General features: G+C 41.8%; 2 gene segments (V, D, J or C); both read left to right on the top strand.

The window, feature by feature from the left end:
* Positions 1 to 2,661: 2,661 nt before the first annotated feature.
* On the top strand, positions 2,662 to 3,109 carry LOC134372886 (immunoglobulin heavy variable 1-2-like). The segment is given in 2 exon segments: positions 2,662 to 2,707; positions 2,793 to 3,109. Coding segments are annotated over 2 exon segments (363 nt in total).
* Positions 3,110 to 14,814: 11,705 nt separating this feature from the next.
* Positions 14,815 to 15,406, top strand: LOC134372885 (immunoglobulin heavy variable 3-72-like). The segment is given in 2 exon segments: positions 14,815 to 14,899; positions 15,006 to 15,406. Coding segments are annotated over 2 exon segments (447 nt in total).
* Positions 15,407 to 18,334: the final 2,928 nt, after the last annotated feature.

Raw genomic sequence — 18,334 nt, 5'->3', positions numbered from 1 at the left:
TTAATTCAACGCATACAAGAGCATGACCACAGCCACAATGGGTCCATGCACACATCACTAACAAGGAAGATTAATGACAAAATTAAATGGAGCCAACTCATACCAGTAACATGCATCAAAAACACCTTTAGTCCTGACAATGCCCTTTAAATAAACCAGTTAATTTTGATGTATTTTAATGTGTTCTTTGAGAAACTCCAGGGAATTTCCCAAAGCCATACTAAGCCAAAAGGTTAGGCTATTTCATTCTGGGAAGCCTTGTCAAGCAACCAAAGGTGAACAAACAAGAACTTCCATGGAGCCGAGCCACACACACGGGACCCCTTTGTAGCCTGCAGGATGGCTCTCAACAACCTGAAGCTTGTAAAGTGTAGCTCTTCTATCCCTGGACTTGAAAACTGAAGCACAAGTCAGTCACCCAATGGAGCCCACCTGCGCATGTGAGACAGAGACACGATCCCCAAGAGAGACCCACAGTGGACAAGGCGAAGTGAGGAGGCCCGTCCCAGGCACAGGTCTACAGGGGTTCTGACCAAGTTGAGCTCACTTTTTTAGGTCCCTCGTTCCCAGGTCAGATCCTGCTTCTGCTCCTGGGGAGATACCTCATCCAGCACCATCCATGGCTCTGCCCTGGGATCCTTCCTGTTCCCTCTGAGAATGGGGACATCTGTGCTACAGGTCCAGTGTGACCCTCCCCACACATTGGGGTGTTCAGTGTGAGCTGTACAGATCGGATGTGGCTCCCAGTGTGTGAACATTCATGGGGCGAGCCTGGCTTCTTTCACGGACATCTGCAGGGTTCCCAGACACCGAGGGAACAGGCAGGTCCACCGTGCCTGCATTCCCCAAGTCTCCGCTAGCATCATGTTTAATTTTGTTCTGTTTGACAAAGCAAGTCCCAAAACCAGGCCTGGGGTCAGTGTGAGGGCACTACCTACATGCAAGACACAGAGAAGAAATAAATATTTTCTGCCCATTGCTGTTAATACAAGTCACATATGTGTTTTGTGTGTGTGTGCATGTGCTCCTGGATTAGAAGCTGTGGAGTGGGCTCTGAGTCCCTTGATTCTGTCGGCTCAGGTGTCCACTGCTGTGAATTCAGCCAGAGGATCCTGAAGGAGATAAGAGATTCTCCCAAAGCCCCCCCATTAGTTTCCAGACTCAACTGAGTATTGACTGTGTCACAGCGTCTGGCAGCTCCAGGGAAGAGGCTCCCTGGTAGTTTTATAAAATACTTGTTTGGTCTTTCCCTGTAGAGCACTTTGGGTTTAGTGAGTTCAATTCGCTATCTCAAGAAATGCTGACAAGATCATATGGTGTCACTGAAAGAACATTCTGAAGCTGGGAAACAGACTTTTAATGCTGCACTAGAGACACCGTGAGGAGAACACACCTTGAAGCCAGACAGAAGCCTCCACTGCAGGGCAAGCGCTGGGCTGCAGGGGGCGCTCAGGACCCACCCAGCACAGACTCCAGCCCCAGGAGCAGGTGCAGCGGTGGGGGGGGGGAGGGGCTTCTTCTCAAGGCCTGGAATTTATTAATTCACAAATAGTAATCTAAAATACACATTTTTAAAGAAGTGCTGATGTTTGTATACATATTTTATTTTATTGGGAGCATTCACGTGACACAATAATGCAAGGAGAGCCACATTTGGAAGAGATTTTTAGTTCTTCTAGATATCTTAAAAGTAAAATGCTGGAGTACAGGGATGGCTTTATTAATTTGAATCGTGAAGAATTTGGGATAACACACTGATGCCAGGAATAGGGCATTCATATTTCAAGTCTAAGTAACGTTACCTGGGCTTGGTGTTTGACAGGGAAGTGGTGAGTCAGAGATGGTGGCAAATGAATGAACCTGAGGTGATCACAAATAAATGAGTAGTACAAGTAGAAATGGGCATGAATGGAAAGTATGTAAATGCGGTGTAAATTCTATGATGTGGAGTTAGGGATAAGACAAATTTATTCAGAACACAATTCATAGGTAATATTTTGGAAAATGTTGGTTTATGAAGAGCCCCATTCAACTTCGATTGTCAACATATCAGAGACACAGCCCTGCATTACAAATAAGAGAGTTAGTCTGAGAACCAGAAGTCTTTCTGCTGAACATCCTGGAGCCCATCTCACCAGACAAGTGCAGGGGAAACAAGCTCAGGAGTGTCCAGTAGATCTCACAGCCACCTGTGGGCCCTGCTGGACACTCATGTGGAAAGGCCAGTGGTCACTCTCTTGGAGCTACCAATGGGCTGTTCTGGTGCCTGGTGGGACCAGAACAGGGTCAAAGCAACTGCTCCGAAAAACTGATGGGCTCATAAATGATCCAGGTGGTCTCCATGTCACTCAAATGTGGGTCCTGTGGGGTCTTGTTCCTAAAAGGGAGGAGCTCTGCTTGCACAGAAATGAGAGATGAGGCAGAAGGTGCGTATCCTCAAGGTGGATGAGGACTTTGACCCTCAGCATGGCACTGCTGCCTGGCCCACGTGTCACTGATCTTCTCTTCTCAGGCTGAGATAGTTATTGAACTATATAAAGTATTATACCTCATGAATATGTAAATGATCTGAGGTCTACTGAGATAAATACTGTTATGTCTGTGTTCCAAGAACAATCATTCACTCCCCTACAGAGGCCCCTGAGGGAACAGCCACTCACCATGGACTGGAGCTGGAGAATCCTCTTCCTGGTGGCAGCAGCTACTGGTAAGGGGCTCACTAGTCTAAGGGAAGAAAAAGGAAGTGGCACCACCAGAGGAATATTTAATCCCTTCCCATCTCCTCTCCCCAGGTGCCCACTCCCAAGTCCAGCTGGTGCAGTCTGGGGCTGAGGTGAAGAAGCCTGGAGAGTCTGTGAAGGTCTCCTGCAAGGCTTCCGGATACACCTTCACCAGCTACTATATGCACTGGGTGCGCCAGGTCACTGGACAAGGGCTTGAGTGGATGGGATGGATCAATCCTAGCTCTGGTGGCACAAGCTATGCACAGAATTTCCAGGGCAGAGTCACCATGACCAGGGACACGTCCATTAGCACAGCCTTCATGGAGCTGAGCAGTCTGAGATCTGAGGATACAGCTGTGTATTTCTGTGCAAGAGACACAGTGTGACAGCTGCATCCTGAGTGTGTCATAAACCCTGAGGGAGAAGACAGCTGGACTGAGGAGATGACAGGGGTGATTATGTTGCAGGCTTTTTAGAAAATGGGCTTAAATAATGGATATAAAGAAAAATAGAACCATTAATATATGGGACAATTTTCATACCACAGTCACCGTGTAAGCAATATTCGTACAGCAGGAAATTGTTCCAGTTGATGGAGCCGGTACCGGAATCCTCACGTAGGTGTCTGTGCAAACACATGTCTTAAAATCAGATGAATAAAGAGCCTGCAGCAAGGTTTTTTGACTCATGATGTCTTCACTTAAGAAGTGGCAGAAATGTCATCAAACTGTATGTGTTATTTCTTTTTAAAAATTTTATCTTTAAAGAGAATTGATAAATCACAGGACAATTGAGGGGAAGGTGCAGAAAGTCCCCATATAGCCCTGATCCTCCCACCAGCATCGTTTACTGTCAACATCCCTCATGAGAGTGGTAAGTCTGTAGCAATAGATAAGCCTACACTGATACATAATAATCACCAAAGGTCCACACTTTACTTTTGGAGTCCCTCTTGCTGCTGTGCTTTCTATGGGTTTGGTCACATGTACAGTAACATGTATCCACGATTATCATGTCATAAGTTTGCAAAACATTTTGGTAAATACAAAGGAGCAAAAGTGATAGATCCTGGGGTAAGAGGAGGTTGTGGGAGGAGGAAAAAGTGAGGTGGTGTCTCAGCAGGTGGAGTCTGCAAAGGTGAACAGTGGTGGGTTGACCAGGGCTGCAGAGCTGGCTGCTGGTTTCCTCAGAGGAGACAGATCCTGGGGTGTCCCGCACAGCTGGACACTGGACATCACAGTGGCTCCCACCAGCTCTCTGATACTTATAATCCCAGTCAATCTTCTTTGCTGCTACCGTATGATGTTCACTTCTTTCAGTCCCCTTATTCTTTCAGGAAAAACTTGAAGGCCAGAAGTCCCCTCTCCACGCAGAGCCGTGTTGTCCTGGGGATGGGATGGTGCAGGCAAAATGGAGCCAGGCCTCATGCCCTTTGGGGAGTTTTTTTCTATTTTTTTTGTTTTGTTTTGTTTTGTTTTGTTGTTCCACTGTGTTGCTGTAGCTTCTTGACTGGAATGCTGAGCTCTCCCAGGGATATTTCCGTCTGCGGACAGATGTCCAATTGCTGTGTTTGTGAGGAGCAAAGGGTGAGATCTCCAACTCTGCGTCTTGCTGACACTCCTCCATGTCTTGAACATCTGGATGAGATCATAGCCTAGAAGAAGAGTGCTTCGGGGCATAATTATCTGCTGAAACATTTATTTTACTTTTTATCATCTGTTTTTGTACAGGACTCAGGCTTAATAGCCTGTTCTCTAGGAAGTAGGAGTTCATATACAAATCTAATACCAAATGTTGCATTTTTTTGAATTACAAAATATTATTAGAAATCTTTTTGAAAAAACAATTTTCCACTTGTTATTTCTTTCTGTATCATCCATTTTCTTTATTTTTTAAAAAAAATTATCAACATACAAATGTTCAGATAGAGGTGAGAAAATTCTTTGTTTGCAAAGCATCCTTATGTCATATGCAACTAAAAAAACATACCGTCCATGTGTTTATAGGTGTGCTCTTGTGTTTATAATGCTAAAGAGGTCACGTGATATAAATGTTGACATACCACAGGTCAGAAACACAAAATAAAGTAGCTTTTTATCAACTGCATGTGCTGTAGCGTTTTATCAAGAAATTATTAGGACATTGAGGAAATAGGCAGAAAATAAATAAAACATATTAAATTCCTCTCACATGTGGAAGCTGAAGAAACCCCACGTCTTGGTTTCCAGATCATCTTTGAGGCTTGCTTCCTGGCCATGTACCTCCTTTTAGAGTTTTCCCAGGATTTTGTTGTTGACTGGTTACACATGATCAAGATACAACCTCAGCTTTCTTTTTAAAGGTTCTCCACATGTGCTGATTTAAGATAGTAAACGGTTTGTCTATATTGTGTAGAGTTGCTTAGTAGAGATCTTAACAGATATTAATTTGTCATCATCTATAGCCATCAGGCACAGATCACCTAAATGACATAAATGATGAGACTTTTTTATTCTCTTTTATTTTAAATCACAGCCTAAACACTTATACTTCATAATAACTGATTTGACTGTCTCAGGAAATTTACCTTTTGAGTGTTAAGATAGGAGCATAGCCCAGGTGAAAAAGGTTGTGTATTTAGCATAATGATCTGATACAGTTTTGTTACCTTTCCTATTATCTCTGTGTTGACTTTATCCTTTATATTAGCCACATATCTGGGAAGTAGGATTGGCTTTAAAAGCTCCTTAACTTGTCCATTTTAATGGGTTTTCCTGAAGTGAGAAAACCCTTTGTTTGCAAAGTATCCCACATACATGCACTACTCCAAAAGCATGTGTGCTTAGTCCCTGTTTTTTGGCTAATTGACAAGCTCTAGTAAATGCAGTAGTTTCTATCATCTGGGCTTATTTTACATCAAGAAGAGGATTATATTCTAAAGAAAAGCTAACATTGTAATAGCAATTCCTTGTTAATAACCTACTGTTTTAATGTGAATGTATGCTTCATAAACAAATAATATTTCAATGTTATCAGTGTGAGTCTCTAATAGATCTAAGAAAGGCACAGAATTTTTTTAATTAAAATTAAACTATTGTGAGCATTCATTCATATTTTCTGCTTGTGTTACTATGTACAACAAATTAATTTTGACCTCACCTTGAACTCAGGTTATTTTACAAATCTTTTTTTTTTTTTTTATCTTAATGTCTCTAGATTATTATGAGTTTCTACTTCAGCAGAAAGTAAAGAGGGGTGACTGGGACTGACTAAACATTAACACATATCGTAGACTATTAAAACAAGAAGCTGTGATGTGAGCAGATCCAGTTTGGGGATTCTTTTTTTTACCATCTATGTATCTAGGTAATTTCTTTTCCCAATTCAGACATCATATGTGGAGATGAATGGCTTTCCAAAGCATCACATGTATATATTAAAATGACCTTCCAGAACAGAGGAGAGGATTCCTCTGAAATGCCTTTCTGAAGAATCAGGAAATTCCCAGCAGACCGTTTCTCCTGCCTCCATGAGTAGAACTCTGTCACATGTCCACATGGACAGAAGTCCCTAAAGGGAACAATAAAAACACATCGATGTGGCTGACCATATTTATCATGTAAAATTACTAGAGACTAACATCAAGGTCCACATTAACTCCATTTACTTAATTTATTTTTAATTACCCGAAAGGCATTACCTACATCTTCACTAAAATTTTCCAAGTCATGTTTGAGTTTCATCTATACAGATGTTCCTCTATTTATGATGGAGTTTCAGCTCAATAAACCTATTGTCATTTGAAAAAATTGTAAGTCAAAATGTATTTAATACTTTGCTAAATGCAGGGTTAAGTCAAAGAAGTTGCTAAGTCTAGCCATCACAAGTCCAGATTCTCCACAACTTACTATGAAGTTACCTCCCAATAAAACATCATGAATTAAAAAAAAAAAAAAAAAAACAGTTAGTCATAAAATCTTTGCCCAGACCTACTTCCCAAATCATTCCTCTATGTTTTCTTTTAGTAGTGTTATGGTTTCTGAAAGCATATTTAAGTCTTTAACCCATTTTGAGTTGATTTGGGCACATAGCGAGAGGTACAGTTCAAGTTTCATTCTTCTGTATATGGACATCCAGTTTCCCCAGCACCACTTATTAAAGAGGCTGTCCTTTTCCCCAATGGATGTTCTTGGTGCCTTTGCCAAATACCAGTTGACTGTAAGTATGAGGATTGATTTCTGGGTTCTCTCTTCTGTCCCTACTGTACAGGTGTTTCTTTTTATGCCAGTACCATGCTGTTTTTCTCACTGTAGTTTAGTACTATAATTTGAAGTCAGGCAGTGTAACGTCTCCAGCTTTATTGATTAATTGAATGTTTGATTTTCATTTTATTTATTTATTTGTGTATTTACTTATTTATTTATTTTCTCAGGATTACTTTAGCTACTCAGGATCTTTTATTTTTCCATATGAATGATATGATTGTTTTCTCTATTTCTGTGAAGAATGTCTTTGGTATTTTGATGAGGATTGCATTGAATCTATAGATCTATTTCGGTAATACGCAGATTTTTACATTTTTTATTATTCCAATCAAAAAGTATGGAATGACTTTGCATGTTTTTGTGTCCTCTTTAATTTCTTTCAGTACTGATTTGTAGATACGATTATAGAAGTCATTCACCTACTGGCTCAAATTGATTCCTAGGTATTTTATTTTTATGTTGACTATTGTAAATGGGCTCGCTTTCTTAATTTATTTTACTGCTAGTTCATTTTTGGTGAATAAATATGTCACTGAGCATTTTTTTCACATACCTGTTGGCCATTTGCATGTCTTCTTTTGAAAAATGTCTATTCAGCTCCACTTCCCATTTTTTATTACGGTTATTTTTATTTATTTATTTATTAATGTTTACTGTATAATTGCTTCAGCTCTATGTACATTTTTATATTAATCCCTTGTCTGATGCATAGTTAGGAAAATGTTTCTCCCACTCTGTAGGTTTTCGTTTCACTCTGTTGATTGTTTCCTTTGCTCTGCAGAAGCTTTTTACTTTGATATAGTCCAGTTTGTTCATATTTTCTTTTGCTGCTGTGCTTTTGGGCTCATGTTTATAAAGCCTGTGCCTTGAACTAGTTGCAGAAGTGCCTCACCTATATTTTCCCTTAGTAATTTTAGAGTTTCAGGTCTTATACTTGAGTCTTTAATCCATTTTGAGCTTATTTTAGTGTATGGTGAGAGAAGCTTATCTAGTTTCATTCTTCTCCTTATGGGCATTCAGTTTTATTGAAGAGGAAGTCTTTTCCCCAGTGTAGACTTTTGTTGCCTTTGTCCAATATCAGATGGCTGTAAGCCTGTGGGGTGATTTCTGTGTTCTCAATTCGACTCCTGGTCTGAATGTCTATTTTAATACCACTACCATGCTGTTTTGCTTACCATAGCTTTGTAGTACAATTTGAAGTCAGGTAGAGTTATGTCTCTGGCTTTGTTTTTTTTGTTTGTTTTTTGCTCAGGATTGCTTTGGCTATTCGGGGTCTTTTGCTGTTCCATATGAAAGGTAAGACTGCTTTTTCCATTTCTGTGATGAATGTAATTGGTATTTTGATGGGGATTACATTGAATCTGTAGATTGCTTTGGATAGTATAAAATTTTTCACAATGTTAATTCTTCCAATCCAAGATCATGGAACATCTTTCCATCTTTTTGTGTCTTCTTTAATTTCTTTCAGAAGTGGTTTGCAGTTCTCATTGTAGAGGTCTTTCACCTTCCTGATTAAATAGATCTCTAGGTATCACATTTTTTTGGTGACAATTGTAAACGGGCTTACTTTCTTTATTTCTCTTTCCGTTAATTCAGGATTTGAGTATATAAATGCTACCGATTTGGGTGCATTTATTTTGTATCCTGAAACATTATGAACTTTCTAGAAGCTCTTGAAAATAAAGATACATCATACCAAAACCTGTGGGATAGTGCAATAGCAGTACTAAGAGGCAAATTTATTGCAATAAATGCTCATATAAAAAAAAAAGGAAAGACTTTAAATAAACGACCTAACACTATGCCTCAAAGAACTTGAAAAACAACAACAATACAAACCTAGAGGTAGTAGACAGAAAAAAATAATTGAGATCAGAGGAGAATTAAATGAAACAGAGACCCAAGAAACAATAGAAAAAATCAACAAAACAAAAAGTTGGTTTTTTAAGAAGATATATAAAATAGACAAACCATTATTTAGGTTAACAACAACAAAAGAAGAAGAAGAAGAAGAAGAAGAAGAAGAAGAAGAAGAAGAAGAAGAAGAAGAAGAAGAAGAAGAAGAAGAAGAAGAAGAAGAAGAAGAAGAAGAAGAAGAGAAGAAGAAGAAGAAGAGAAGACCCAAATAACAAAAATCAGAAAAGAAAAGGGAGACATTACAATTGATACCACAGAAATACAAAGAATCATTAGAGGCTATTATAAACAGTGCACCCTTTTCTAAGTGTTGTAGCTGCCCAATGACCAAAGATGTGCACCAGCTCTATTTATTTATTTATTGTCACTATAGTCCTAAGCTACTTTTGCTTCTTTGCATTGTGAAATAAATTGAAATCAGTTTGAACATTTTAAAAAGTAGATGTTGAAAAACTGGTTGCTAATATATTGATCTTCTAGACCAAATTTGGAAGATGTGAAACTCTGAAATATTGAACTTCACAATAATGTTTGCCTTATTCTATTTTCTCTATTGCTTACTTTCATTTTCCAAGAAGAAATAATTTAAAATGCTTTTTACACTTCTTCCTATGTAATCGATAAGTTTGAATCTTTTCCAAGCAGTATATTTGCCTTCGAGTTTATAGCCTTGCTACAGGCAGGGTCATTTTAGTGAGTTCCCATAATTTGTCTAGTGAGGTCTCTGTAGACACATACTGAAAATGTAAATCTACGTAATGTTAAGTTGAAGATAAGTTCTTCACTCTCATATCAGAAAACATGTGTGTACCAAGCATTTCCCACAAAGAGAAACACAATGGAGTCCATAATCCCTCGGTCCTGTGTTCACGTTTCAGCCCCAGACAGGCACAGGTCTGCTCCATGTGTCGTCCACCAGGACCTCTGCCCCATGGGAATCCTGTTCTACGTGTGGAAAGTTCACCCCTTTCTCCTCATCCATGCAGGTGGATGCTGATGGTAAGTGTTTGCCTCACTGTGCATCAATCTCTCAGCCTTCTGGATGACAGAACAGCCTGACCCAAGTTGCTGCTGTCAGATTTCCCTGTGGAGCCTGAGGACTGGTGTCAGAGGCCGTGCATCCGTGGGAGACGGTGTGGGAATGTAAGGACGGTTCTCCATTCAGCTGTCTGGATGGCATATACTTGCCAACCCCCCGGGAATGACTGGATGTTTTATGGGAATACTTATGCCCTGGTGCGTCTGGTGCAAGGTGGCAGTTTCAGTACCACCATTTTAGGAAATACCCTTTAATAACCATACAAATGAAATAACATTTATCTTGGTTAATGAAACTGGCCTTTTGGGAAACTTCTCAGTTAATAAAAACAAGTTTGATCTGGTTAACGTAACCCAGGTAAAAATGCTGAAACGTACACGTGGGTCCATGATCTGTTTTAACAATTGTTCAGAAAAGAAGATACAAAGAGACCAAGAGACCTTCCTGTACAGACAGATGGATAAGGTGGGGGGGGGGGCAAAATACATGGTGCCAAGTCACAATAAGTTTTCCTGTAAATTTACCCGAGGCACAAGTTGCCCGGGTCACTCTTCTACCGTACAGGGGTTTGGTTCTCATTGTCAGAGACGACAATTATTTTGGTTAAATATTAAAGAAAAACAAAATCTCGTGGGCCCCTGAAGGAAGATATAGCATGCAACGTGCAGGAGCTGATAGATGCCCTCTTTCTTATACAGGGCCATAGAGAGAGGACAAATATACCGTCTGGTAAGATTAAATAGGAGTAAAAAATGTAAAGTTTGTTTATGGAAAAATCAGTCAGGTTTGGGATTTTGAGTTGTTCAAAAATTTTTAAACAAGGAATCGTTTTACACAAATAGCTAAATTCATATTATAAAAGGATGTGATTTTTAAATAACTGTTGCCTTTAGTCGATGAAGATAAAAAAATAAAATCAAAATAGGTGACGGAAATGGAAATCATATGTTGTAAGGGTTGAATGTTCTACTTAAAAACTGCCGGTGCTGCCAACCGTGAGAACTCCGGCCACTGCACTGACCTCGGTTTGAAGCTCTTGTTTGCTGGTTAAGTTTGTTTCACTTTGAAGAATGACTTGGACTTTTCCGGGAGATTGTGATCTGTGACTGACTGGGGACAACCGGTTGGGATAAGTCACGACTTTGTCAGTTTAAAGAATGATATGTACGTTCCTAAAAGACGATGCTCTGTAAAAGATGATGTGTTTTCTTTAGAAAGCTATGATCCAGTATAATCAAAAAGTGGGTAAACATGGTATAAATAAAGGAGAACGGTTTTGTCCAGTGTCCATGGATGCACCAGACGTCACTGGGCCGTTTCGTCTTCTTTTATTTTTTTTTTCCGCTGACTCCACACATCCTTCACGGGCTCCAAGAACCAGCTGGAGTTGGACCCCGGCAGACGGGCACAGAGAGTGACTCATCACAGCCCTGTTGGACGGCATTCTGGGGCTGTGTCCTAAGATGTGTCTCTCAGCTTCCACACAGAACTTCCATGTCGATAACAGAACCATGTGTATAGGGACCTGATCCCGGCCTGCCCTCTACGGTCCCTCAAGTATCCCACAGCATCCCCCCAACATCACCCTCTGTCTTCCACTGTGTAAATTCTAAACAATCTCTCCTAGACACTGAGCTCCATGGAGTCTAAGCCCAGGTCGCTCTTCCCAGCTCTGAGCCAGGAGCAGGGTGGAGTCTCAGCAAAGCATGACCATCAGAGCACAGACCCCACCTCACCTTCTAACATCCATCTCATGTGTCCATCTGAGGACATCCCAGAGCAAATTAGACTCAGGGGGCCTGTAGCTGCCTCACATGCCCTTCTGAGCCTCCATGTCACACACATATATGATTTCAGGCCATGAAGGCACTACTGCAGGGCAGGCTGTGCATGTGTTAACACAGCCATCTGCTGACCCCTGGGCTCCTCTCACAAACCACATGTCTGATGATAGAGATGTCTAGATGGCTCTGCCATTGGTAGAGCTCTGTAGCGGACACACTCCTGTGTGGCTGAGGTCACAGAGTGACCAGGGAGTAGGCTGGCTGGGATGGTCACCCCTAATGTGGCCAATGTCCCCAGGGAACAGAGCCCAAATATTCAGGTAAAACAAAAGTTAATAATGGAAATTTCTATTTTAGGAAAAAGGGAGCAATCACAGCTGAAATTATACATGGGGAAATAACAGGTAACAATTAGCAGAAACGATACAAGTGTTCTCATTATAAATTTGAACACAGATAGAGAAATAATAGAAAAGAGTATTGAGTGCAGCACACACGTCTAGAAACAATGATTTCTGCCATTTCTTTATACTTTTGTCCTCAGAAGTTATCATTTAACTCAGCTGTCCTCTTAATGCTCTAACCACAAAAATTGCAATCATCAAATTGACAAGAGACACTCCTGTCTGTGTAACTAATAAGAACCTTGCAATGGTTCAGTGTGTTCTCAGCGCATGTCTTCCTGTTCGTCTCCTCCTCACAGAGTAAAACCCTGACCTGTGTGTGAGCTCCTCACAGCCCAAAGTCTTTGGAGGATAAAAAGGATGTTGGGTGAGACACCAGGATCACACAGCCTGTGTGGCTCAGAGCGACCAAAAGGGTTTCTACCACCTTAACTGCCTCAAACCTGGACCCCTCCCGACTGGTTTTCTTAGCAGCTGGCACAGGAGACACTTCTTGAGAAATCCCACCACCACCCACGTGTCTCACATTATTCGTCACAAACTGAACATGTGGAATGTCCTGGAGGCCTCCAGGTCTTTGCAAGTTGCATCCTCCCGTTAGCTTGTTACAACCCACGGTCTACACACACAACTCTACGCACTGCTCCTAGTGCGACAATTAGCATCCAGAGATGTCAAATGCAATCGGACCTGTCCTCATGCCTCGGGGTCCACAAACTCTGAAACTTTAGTCCTCGCTGGGAACTCTGCCTTTCCAGAAATAATCTCTCAGTAATTAGTGTAAGTATTTATGCTACAACAGCCTATATTAGTTAACATTTTGAAGTCTAAACAAAGGCATTCCTCTGTTGGGTCAGACAGACAAGGGAGTAAGAGTTTTATGATTAATAATTTAACCGATTCTTCTCCACTATTTCTAGAACCCTGTGTGCATCTCAGGGCTTCCCTCAGCTCAGACCATGCAAGTGACCAGAGCTCCTCCCAGCAAGGCTGGCCCAGCCCCTCCCCTGAGTGCCTGTGGTCATGGTGATTGACATCCCACCCACCTGACACCTGGCCCTCTTCCTGTGAGGACACCCGCCATCCATCCACAGGGGGGTAAGCTGATCACTGCTGCCAAAATCCACTCTTGACAAGCAGCAATTTGTCCTAAGCATACCTTTTTCGTATCCTAATGTGGGTTTGCTCTGTTTCCACAGTGCTTCTGCCTAAACCTTGGGGAAAAGGAGCTTTTTGTGGCTGCCCCCACCTTAGATGAAAGGGATTCAGAAGGACAAGTTTCCTGTCGGGACTGTGGTTCCTGAGCATTTCACACTGTAACTCGTTCACCACACTCAGCTGCAACAGACCCCGCGAATGTTTCTAGCTTCATCTGGTGCTAGTTGATGTGTCGTCCAGCAGCCTCCGCCCCAGATCAGCTGATGTCCTGACCTTGCTCTCCCTGAAAGTTCTAGTCTCTCTCCAGATTTCAGGTTTCTTGCTTGTATTATAAACTCAGTTATTGGAAACATTGAACAAGGTTTGAATACAGTTTGCTAAATCTCACCTTCTCCAGGTTGTGTTTGATGTTGTTGTTATGATAAGAAACACACACAGGTACTCGGCTGCCCACCTCTCCATGCTGAGCAGCAGCTGTATTTGTAGGACCAAGAATCTAGAAAATATCCAAATATTAATCAGCAGCTTAATAGACAAACTGTTTTAAATTCATTAATTTGAACACTGCCCATCATTACAACCAATAAATAGTTGATACACACAAGATGGTTAAATTCACAGGTATGTACCTCAAGTAGAAAAAGCCAAGCAGATAAAGTACATAGTATGTCATTCAATTTTTATGATTTCAAGAAAATTAAAACTAATAGAAAGTAAAAAAAGAAATTTCAGTAGTTGCCTGGTGGTAAAGTAGAGGAAGGGAAGAATAAAAAAAGAGAAATTACAGAAGAACAAATATTGAGAGTAATTGATTTGTTCACTGTATTGATAACATGCTGGCTAAGTCAATACTTATTAATTGCACACTTTTTGTGAAGTTTGATAAATGTCAATTATACCTCATTAAAGTTATTGCAAATTAACAGATACTTGGGTAGGGAAGGAGTAATAGAAAGAGAGATAAAAATGTGTGAAGTGACAGAGACTCTTAATACTCATCTGAATGATTCTAGCTCTGTCCATGTTTTTAGGTCAATTATAGATTGCAGCAAATCACACATGCTCATGTTATAGAAAAAGGGTCCTGCAAACCTCTCTAGGAAGGTCCAGGGAGGTTGATCAGGGTTCAGTATGGTCCAGTGTGAGGAGCACAGCCTGACACTGTGGATGGCACTGATAAGACACGTGGACACTGTACATGTCCCCTACACTCTTGGTTTGTTCTTAATCTGTAAAATGGAAGGAACATTGATACACACACATGATTACTGTGCTTGTGTAAAAATGAATCAGTGTGTTGAGTGTTAAGAGTATATCACAGCACAATCACACCATTAAAAAAAACACACTTCCTCAATCACCACAAAACTATTTGTGGACACTGTCCCCTGCTCTGGGACGTGTCCCCTCCACGATTGTCCCACCCCAGGTCTAGCTATATAGCAGGAGAACATGCAAATAGGGCCTCCCTCTGCTGATAAAAACCAGCCCAGCCCTGACCCTGCAGCTCTGGGAGACGATCCCCAGCCTCAGATTCCCAGGTGCTCCAACTAGGTGATTGGGACTGAACACAGACGACCCACCATGGACATTGGGATGAGATGGGTTTTCCTTATTGCACTTGTAAAAGGTGATTTATGGAGAGCAAGAAATATTGAAAATGTGAGTGGATGTGTGTGAGAAAACCAGTGGATTTGAGTGTCAGTTTTCTGACCAGGATGTCTCTGTGTTTTCAGGTGTCCAGTGTGAGGTGCAGCTGACGGAGTCTGGAGGAGGCTTGGTCCAGCCTGGAGGGTCTCTGAGACTCTCCTGTGTGGGATCTGGATTCACCTTCAGTGACTACTACATGAACTGGGTCCGCCAGGCTCCAGGAAAGGGGCTGGAGTGGGTCGGTCTCATTAGAAACAAAGCTAATAGTTATAGCACAGCATATGCTGCATCGGTGACAGGCAGATTCACCATCTCAAGAGAAGATTCCAAAAGCACTGTCTATCTGCAAATGGACAGCCTGAAGTCCGAGGACACAGCCGTGTATTACTGTGCAAGTGACACAGTGAGTGGAAGTCAGTCTGTGCCCAGACACAAACCTCCATGCCCAGGTGTGCAGGACCACCAGGGGGCGCGCAGGACACACTGAGCAAACACCAGCCCTGGAGCAGGTGCAGGTGGAGGTTAAGTGCTGGTTTATGTTTGTGCTCTTGGGCTTCCTCTTCACCAAAGAGTTTCCCAGAAATCCCCTCTAGATTCATGCCTCTGGGTTTACCACTGACATCTCTGAACTAGAGCTCTCATTGTAGCAGGAGGACATATTCTCACATGCACACTAGTCAGAGTGTCACTTATGAAATCAGAGTGACTCTGGTGTGGTCACCAAAATCAGAGTCCTGCAGAACCTCAGAGGACCTTGTGAGTATTTACCAGACAGGCTCAGGGCAGAGCCCTCAGTGGGGTTTTCCTTTAATGATGCTCTTTGAAACTCAGATTAGAAGCAAGAAAAGGCTGAACCAGGTTCAGAGACCAGTTAAATCCAGTGGATTTTACATCTGACCACCCTCCTTTGCAGGTGCACATCAGATTCTGCACTGATCAGGATTTCTTGTGATTTTAGTGCCTCTCCATTTATAAGACACAGGATTCTTCACTTAAAAATCTCTTTTCAGTCTCTATGGTAAAATCTACTGTTGGTCTGTGGAAGCTAACAGTGTTCTCCTCAGACAGAACTGAAGTCTCTGTTGAAAAAAAAAGATTGAGGTCTAAAAGAAGATGACAAAGGGTACAAAAGCAATTTCTGGTAATGAGTATGTACCTAATATTAATCTGGCCCCTACATCATGGGCAGGAGGGGGGCAATCAGCTTTGTATCTCATGAATATTCAAAATAAGTAAATAAATAAAGTAGATGAGATTATTGGGTCTTCTTCATTGCCTGGTGACAGCTCTCCAAAGAATGTCTCAGTTGTCAGACATGGGTCCCTTGGGATGGCTGTGAGTGTACATGACTGAAGGAGACTGATTCTCTCTATTCCCAAGTGTCTTCCTTCAGGTGCAGGTTCAGGAGTTGGGCTCAACAGTGGTGAAGCACTTGGAGAGGCTCTCCCTTACTTGTGCTGTCCCCAGATTCTTTATCGCAACCAGTGGTTTCTGCTTTGAACTGATCCTATCAGCCCTTGGGTAGGAGCTGTAGTGGATGTGATACATTTGTCCTTATGAGAAATGACACTGCAGCCTGTCCATCAAGAATTGAGTCTTCCTCTCCAGAGATGTGTCTAAAAACCAGTTTTTCCTGCAGTCAGCTCCATGACTGCCGAGGACATGGCTGTGTGGTACTGTGCAAGAGAAGCAGAGGCAGTGTGCGTCCACACACAAATCCCCCTGCAGGAGTGCAGGGGACCTCCACGGAGCACTGTGGACTCACCCAGCAGGTGGACCTCAGGGCAGCTGCAGTGGAAGGCATGGCGGGGTTTCCCTCAGAAGCTGTGGTTTCCCACCAGGACCTGCCCCCCAAAAGCCTCCCAACAGAGTAAACCCAGGTAAGTTTCATCACTTTCTACCTCACTTTTTTTCCCCCTTTGGGATCCAGGACTTCCTGACTTTACCTGTCTCTCTCAGGACAGGATGTAGAATAATATTCTTAGTAAGGTCTTTGATTGTAATACACGTGACCACATAGTGTAAGTTCTCAAGGTTATAGACATTTAGTGCATTGATGATTCTCCTGTTGACCCTCAAATCTTCCCTCCGTCCTCAGATGGATCTCCTCCAACTCTCATTCCAGTGAGTGCTCCCCAATCTTGGTTCATCAATGCCTTTCCTTTTGATTGATCTGACTAATGCTGTATATACTGACATTGGGTGGGGTCAAGTATTTACACAGCTATGTTTTCACAGGGCATTTGGTGATGCCTGAAGACAACTCACTGTCACAGTTGGTGTGGTGTGTGTCCCAGTGGTATCTATGGTACAAAGACCATTGAAGATGCCAATCATCTTGCAATGCTCAGGACAGCACCCACTGCAGGAATTTACTTAGTCCCAAACATCAACAGGGCTGATGTTGAAGAACACTGATACAATGTCCTAAAAGTGCCAAGTTGTTAGGATGTGAGGTTGCTGTGTCATGATTCCTAAGAAATCACAGACATGGGAACACGTCATCTGTGCATTTATTGTTGATCCAGTGAAATAACTCTTTTTTTTTTTTATAAGTATTCCTAAATTACAATCATAATTGCCATCCCATGTGCCCACGATGTGAGGGCCAGATTCATGCTGGGGACATAACCATTGCCAGAAATTAATTTTGAACCCCTTGTCCTCCACACACTTGTACCCCAACCACACTCCCCGTCCACCTTTCCCAGCCTCTCTTATTTGTAACCCTAAGTATGTTCTCTCCATTTGTAAGATCAAGGCACTACCATGGTCTGTTTTTCCTTCCTTCCTTTCTCTCTCAGCTCACACATATGAGTGAGCACATGAGGTATTTATCCCTCTGTGCTTTGCTTATTTCACTCAATATAAGTTTCACCAGGCTCATTAATTTTCTTGAAAACGGGAGTATTTCATTCTTTTTATGGCAGTGTAATATACCATGGCATATATATACCACTGTTTCCTTATCCAATCATCCATTGATAGGCATGTAGGTGGGTTCCATGTCTTGGCTATTGTAAACAGAGCTGCAGTGACCATGGGATTGCAGGTATCACTTGGCATGATGATTTCCATTACTCTGGGTATATACCGAGATGGGGGATTGCTGGATCATATGGTAGTTCTAGTTGTAGTTGTTTGAGAGACATCTATACTACTTTCCATAGTATTTGTATTAATTTACAGTCCCACCAACAGTGCAGCAGTGTTCCCTTCTGATCCCATCTTTGCCAGCATTTGTTATTCACCATCTTTTTGATTATAGCCAGTCTAACTGTGGTGAGGTGGTATCTCAATGTAGTTTTAATTTGCATTTCCCAGATGACTAGAGATGTTGGGCATTTTTTTCATATATCTGCTGGCCATGTGTATGTCTTCCTTTGAAAACTCTCTATTCACTTCCTTGGCCCAT

Source organism: Cynocephalus volans, chromosome 3 (assembly GCF_027409185.1).
Source record: "Cynocephalus volans isolate mCynVol1 chromosome 3, mCynVol1.pri, whole genome shotgun sequence".
In the NCBI taxonomy this organism is placed as follows: Eukaryota; Metazoa; Chordata; class Mammalia; order Dermoptera; family Cynocephalidae; genus Cynocephalus; species Cynocephalus volans.
Note: the sequence above shows the minus strand (reverse complement) of the source record. Positions and strands in the feature narration are given on the sequence as shown.